Here is a 5991-nt window from a genome sequence, read left to right on the forward strand (position 1 = left end):
GCTGCCGCCGCCGCCGCTTTCGCTGCTACCGCTCTGCCACCTGAGGAGACCGCCTGGACTTGCCGCCCGTGTTGCCACCCTGGGCGATTCCTTCTTAGCACCGGGCTTTTTATGCACACTGCCACTACCATTATTATTATTATTCCAAGAAAAGGAGAATAACAGACCAGCCTAAAAGAACCACGTACACCTTTCCGAAATACTCAAGTGTCTCCAGGGAAGAGAAGGTCCTCGGTGCCGGGAGGAGCAGCCCGGGGGCCAAGGGCAGGTGCTGAAGGGGAGGGAGGAAGAGTTGGGGCACTGCGTGGTGGAAAGTTGCTTGCGGCGGAGACCCAAAGGTCCAGCGCCCACAGCCCAGGGGGGCGGTGTGTCTGGGAGAAGCCGCTGCCCCTGCGTTCGGACCTGCGAGCTCGCGGGCAGCGCGGGGCCGGGGACGACGCCCCCTCCTGCGGCGCGGACTCTGTCGGTGGCCCCCGAGGAGGAGGAGGAATATGGAATCGAAGGCGGGCCCCTCCTGCCGTCTAGTCTTCTGCCTCTTAATCTCCGCCGCTGTCCTCAGGCCAGGTGAGCAGGCGCCTCAGAGCAGCCCCAGGCCGATGTGGGCCGGGGGTAATTTCCTACGTTCCCCGCCGGGGCCTCGCACCTCCGGGGCTGTGCGCCCGGGCGTTTGGGGGAGGTAAGGGGACGGCGGTGCGGGCACAGAGCTGGCCCTGGGTTCAGTCACCTGTGCCGTACGTTTGGGCCCGGCCGGTTGGCTCAAGTTTGGGCAGCGACTGGGGGCATTGGGTAAATCTGCAGGAACTTTGGGTGCTGCGGGGGTTGGGGCTCCAGGGGCCGGTGGGCAGGATTCTTCTGGTTCTCTCCCCTTACCCTGCGGCTCCCGCCCAGGCGGCGAGACCCTGCCCTCTGACAATTCCAGAGCCTAGGCGGCGAGACCCTGCCCTCTGACAATTCCTTCAGTCTCTGGGTATCAAACTCCACGTCACTGTGCTCGGGGCAGTTTTCCTTTCGCTTAGCTCGGAGGCAGTAACTGCCCGCACTTTTTCGTATTAAATCCCCTGGTAACTTCCCCTTGGTGAGAGGTGAAGAAGGGAGGGGTGGAAGAGAAAGGGAGGACTTTGATCACTCCCTTAAAAACCTCGAACAGCTTAAATCGTGGTTTGAACGCCCCTCCCCCATTGTCTGGGTGGGTAGTGAGTGTAGGGGTGGGTGGTGGTAGGCACAGAACACAGCCTGAACTGGAATTTGCAGCCAGGGTTGTGAGACCTTAGTGAGCGATTTGTGGATTTTTTAGGACCTGTGATTCAACCTCGGTTTTCAGTTATGTACTGAGCCTCAGAAGAAAAATAGGCAAAATCCCCAATAACTAAAATATCTAGCCGGGAATCCCTTTCCTACCCTAGGGACGGCCCCTGGGGCTGTCATCCTGAGACCCACCGGTCGGCTGACGCGAGTTGGTCCTTACAGGGCATCTTGTATGTTCGCCATCGGTTGATGGAGCATCAGGTTCATTTTATCACTAGACGTGAGGATTTTTTTGGAATTTTTTTCTCCCTTTGAAGTTTATCTCTAGCCCTTCGTAGATAGACATTTGCAAGTGAAACTCCTACTTCCTGGTGGGTTTTTTTTTCCCCGGCTTCTGTTTGTTCTCGTGCCCTTTTGTTTAGTTTTTATTAAAGAAAGACTCACTTCCCTTTAGCATCTCTAATTTCTGCACGTCCCTTCAGTTGTTGGCAAACTGAGGCCAAAAACAGGTTTGAAAGCCTCTGGATCTCTCCCAGGAAGAGAGGGAAAGTGAGGCTGGGGGCTAGAGTCTGAAGATCACAAGTGTTTGTGAACTGTGTCGGCTAGTGGTGGTGGTGTGGGGGAGGGGGTGCCCTCTCCGGATCTCTTTATGATAAAGTTACATTTCTGGGTGAGGTAATGAGCTCACCTGCGGTTCTGAGGCTAGAGAAAGAGGTGTCTGTGACAAATCTCTGGCTCTGGGGCGGAGCCTGTGAAACGCGAGTAGAACCGGATTTAAAGCAGGTGGGGTGGCTAAGAACACCCGGTGGTGGGAAGGGGAGACCCCCTTGACTTTGGCAACATTGTGTATTTCACTTTTTCAAGATCCCATTGTCCGATGTGGGAGGGAAGGGTACTCACTCGGGAGCCCAGGGGAGAGGAGGGTTGATGGGGTGAGGTCGTTAGTAAAATGCAAAGATCCGCCCTCCCACAGTTGGTTTTCATTTCAACCCTCCCGTAACTTTGAGAGTGCAATCTCACCTACACCCACACCCCGGGACCACTCGCACACGCCCAGTTCCCTTTTCCGTGCGGTCGCTTTGCGATTTATTTTCCGTTGAGCCACCTCGGGGGACAAATTTTTCCTCACATGTAACTGCTAAAAGGGGAAAGCTTCCGCTTTCAGACTTCCTTCTGCGTGATTCTTTTGGAGCCGCAAGCTCGCGTTTCCAGCCAGTACCCGGCTGCGCGCTTTCGGTGAGCTGGGAGTGTTCGCGCCGCGCTGCCGACCTCGGCTGATCCGAGGGTCAGAAACCTCAGCCCCTCCGATCAGTGGTTTCTTTGAATTTATCAGGCTGGCATATGCGCGGAATTCTCGGTGCCGTGTCACCGTGTTTTAAAAGAAAGGGTAGCACTAAAAGCCCCTTGTCCAGACTCGGGACACAAGTCCTGCAAGGGAAGTGCGCCTCCTTCGGAGCGTCAGCATAGCTGAGCCCGGTGGGGCCGCAGTGCCAATGGCTGGCTTAATCAAAGACGCTAACTGACTTACCCGCCTGCAGCCCTTCATTTCCGGAGCACTTTTCCTACTCTGTGTGGAGATGTAGAGAACAGAAATTCGAGTTTGTGAAACTGCTCCCGCAGGTCTTTTGGTCTGTAGTCTCCACATAGTTATTGATATGGTTTAGGCAAGACATGTTACCTGTTTTGAAGGGAGTGGGAGAATACGCATGAACCACAGAAACTGAATTCGGAGATAAAGGCAATGAAATAAGTGCTCAACATCCGAGGAAACAAGAATCTCATTATCCTTGTAGAAAGAGCGTCAGCCTGTGGTGACATTTTGTATTGCTTTAAAAAATGCTTTCCTTGATTATTTACAACAAGGAGGTGGGACCCTGCAGTTAACTGTTTCTTCTCTTGGGTCATTTGTGTGCACCCCCCTCAGGATTTTTTCTTAATTTCTCACTGATACAAGGTTAATGCCAAGACATAAGCACACTTAAAGTTTTTTTCTCCCCACAGTGGGATATTAAGTTCTCAACACATTGAGTTTTACCTCAGTAGGCCTTGGGGAAAGCATCAACTCAGATAATGCCCTTGCAGACTGCCTGGTGTGGGACTACCAAAATTTATTAATTTAAAAACTGCAAACTGCTTAGTTGCCAGTAAATATTGCTTTTTCCTTTATGATTTATTTAATCCAATAGCAATTTACAACTTAATGGGGTACTATTTTCAGTAAACTGCTTTTCTAGGCTTGGCTCAGCATCATTCATCTTTGGGCACTTGAGCAAGTTATTTCACATATTCGGGCTTCTGCTTTCTCATGTGTAAGTAAAACAATGGACTAAGGATCTACTCTCTGAGATCTCGTTAGCTCAAAATTGTTTCTAGTGACCTAAGGTAAAAAACTGATTTGGGCAAGGCAGAGTCATTTTCTAATGCTTTCAGACAGACTGAATGGATACAGTTCATATAAATTGTGTTGCTAGAAAACGTCAGTGGAACCCAATTTCGTATTTTCCATCGTTTTTCCTACTTGTATAAATCTATTATAATATCTTGTGCTTACTCCTCCAGGCCTGAACAGGTCTATTAAAAAAAGAAAAAAGTGTGGTAGAGAGAAATTAGTCTCTCACTGTCCTGGGAAAAAAAGACCCCAACAGTGGGAAAGATTTTTAGGTCTCAAAAAACCCCATTAGGGTAACCCATTCCTCCTGGAAGATTGCCTCTATTTAAACTGCGTATGTGGTTCCTAGAATGAGATGTTAAGTGATGGTTGATGCTAATATGTTCCTGTGACAAAGCCTGTATGTACATCCCAAAGATGCCCCTAAACAAAATAGTTGATTTGCAAGGTGGTTTTAAGTGCAATATAGAAAGAAATAGAAAATAGTAAAGTTTTACTGTGACTTTAAAATCTATACAAATGCAAAATATTTTTGTGACAATTCCAAACTTTTTCCGACTTTTTAGAAAATTCAACCTAGCTTATCTTTTTAAATAGAATTTTGGAAGAGAATGCTTGTTTGCTGTTAACTTATTATAAAGAGGAAAATCAATAAAAACCTACTTCAGTAGTCTTAAGTGTTACCAGAAATTACTCTTTTTTATTGGAGTGAACACTCATGTGTTTATTTTTCAGTTACTCCATATAAGAATGTTCTGACTTTGGGAAAGCTATTTTTCTGTTCCTTCTTATTTCCCATTTGTAAAATTTTCTCCATTTGTAATGCATGGTTCTGATTTTGATGAAACTAGTAATTCCCTTGCTCAGCATTTTGAATTTTTCAACTAAAACATGCTATATTAATTAAGACTTTTATTATATTGTTAATAGAAAAACACTATTACATTTAATTATCACAATTGTTTTAAGTCAGGCAAAAATGTCTGCTTTTTTTCCCTTTTTTCTCCTTTTTCTTTTTTTCCCCTCAAGTTTTCATGTCACTAAACATAGGCCTTTGTAAAATTGAGCACTAAGTTGTCAGCATTACTTGGTGTTAGACGGCCGTATTTTGTCATACAGTATCTTAAATGCTTTATAATCACCTTGTTTCATAGTCTTAAACACATTTCTTTCTATTCTGGCCATTTATTTAGTAAAAAACACCAAAGAGTTCTAGCTCTCTGAAGCTGTTAACTCAGGCAGACACATGCATATATATCCCAAATATGCAGAAAAGCAACGTAAGTGCAGCTATGATGAAATAGCATGTATATGGGGCCTGGGTGGCTCAGTCGGTTAAGCATCTGCCTTTGGCTCAGGTCATGATCTCAGGTTCCTGGGATTGAGCCGCGCATTGGCCTCTCTCCCTATGTGATCTCTCTCACTCTCTCTCAAGTAAATAAAGAAAATCTTTTGAAAAAATTTTAAAAATAGCATGTTCACATAAAAACTTGAATTTAACTTTCCTAGTCAATTTTATTCTTCATTGTTAGGTTTTCACAAAGGCCCATTTCATTTCTTATACATGAATGTATGTGGCATATTAAGAAATGAGCTAACTCACTGGAATATTAAAGGAAGTTTCCTTAAGAGTGATATATGATGACTTAATATTTATTTATTTATTTACTTACTCTTGGATATCAGCTCCTTTTTATTTTCAACAAGAGATAAAAAAGGACTGGAAAAATGTTCATTTATATTTCTCATTTTTTTAAATTGGGGTAGAATTTTCCCTATGGAGAACAAAGTCACGACTAACATGTCTTTTATATTTAAGAAGAGGATATTATAGACTATTGGATAAGGTTAAATCCTACAGTTATTGCAAGTATCCTTATAGTGTACAAAGTATTATTATATATTTGGAGTTACTAATATTTTCCACCAGTTGATTTCTCTCTTTAAATAACAAAATTTGTATGCTTCCCTGCCCACCTTATTACTAGATGTAATATCATATATATTTCAGCTAGGACTAGTTCCAAATGTGCTGTGGTATTCGGTAATTGTTTTATGGTAACCTGTTATCATGGTCCATTATTGTAGTATGTGTTCCAAGAATGAAAGTAGCTTTTAGTACTTACTCTCTTATTTATCTAGTCAGTTCTCAATTATCCATAACATTCAGGGGGAAATCAGTCCAATCCAAAACAGTTCTAATCAAAGGATTACTTAATTTGACTTTGAGTTGAAGTATTTCAATGAACATGCCTGTGTCTAAGAATTAATAGTATTGCAACATAATGAAACGAAACTGCAGGAGAATAGATTCATCAGAAATTAGACCCCTGTCCGCCTTCTCTGGCTTGCTGGCC

At 44.7% G+C, this 5991-nt stretch overlaps 1 protein-coding gene across 2 annotated transcripts in view; it reads left to right on the forward strand.

Annotated features, from left to right (window-relative positions):
- The first annotated feature begins 6 nt into the window (after window positions 1–6).
- The window catches only part of ALCAM (activated leukocyte cell adhesion molecule), a 207829-nt gene continuing 201844 nt past the window's right edge, over window positions 7–5991 (forward strand). For both annotated transcript variants that reach the window (XM_008706619.2, XM_008706620.2), the window contains exon 1: window positions 7–564. In XM_008706619.2, coding sequence (XP_008704841.1) covers window positions 492–564 — 73 coding nt within the window. In that variant the 5' untranslated portion in view covers window positions 7–491. The remainder of the gene's footprint in view (window positions 565–5991) is intronic.

Source organism: Ursus maritimus, unplaced genomic scaffold (assembly GCF_017311325.1).
Source record: "Ursus maritimus isolate PB19 unplaced genomic scaffold, ASM1731132v1 scaffold_4, whole genome shotgun sequence".
NCBI classification, from domain to species: Eukaryota; Metazoa; Chordata; class Mammalia; order Carnivora; family Ursidae; genus Ursus; species Ursus maritimus.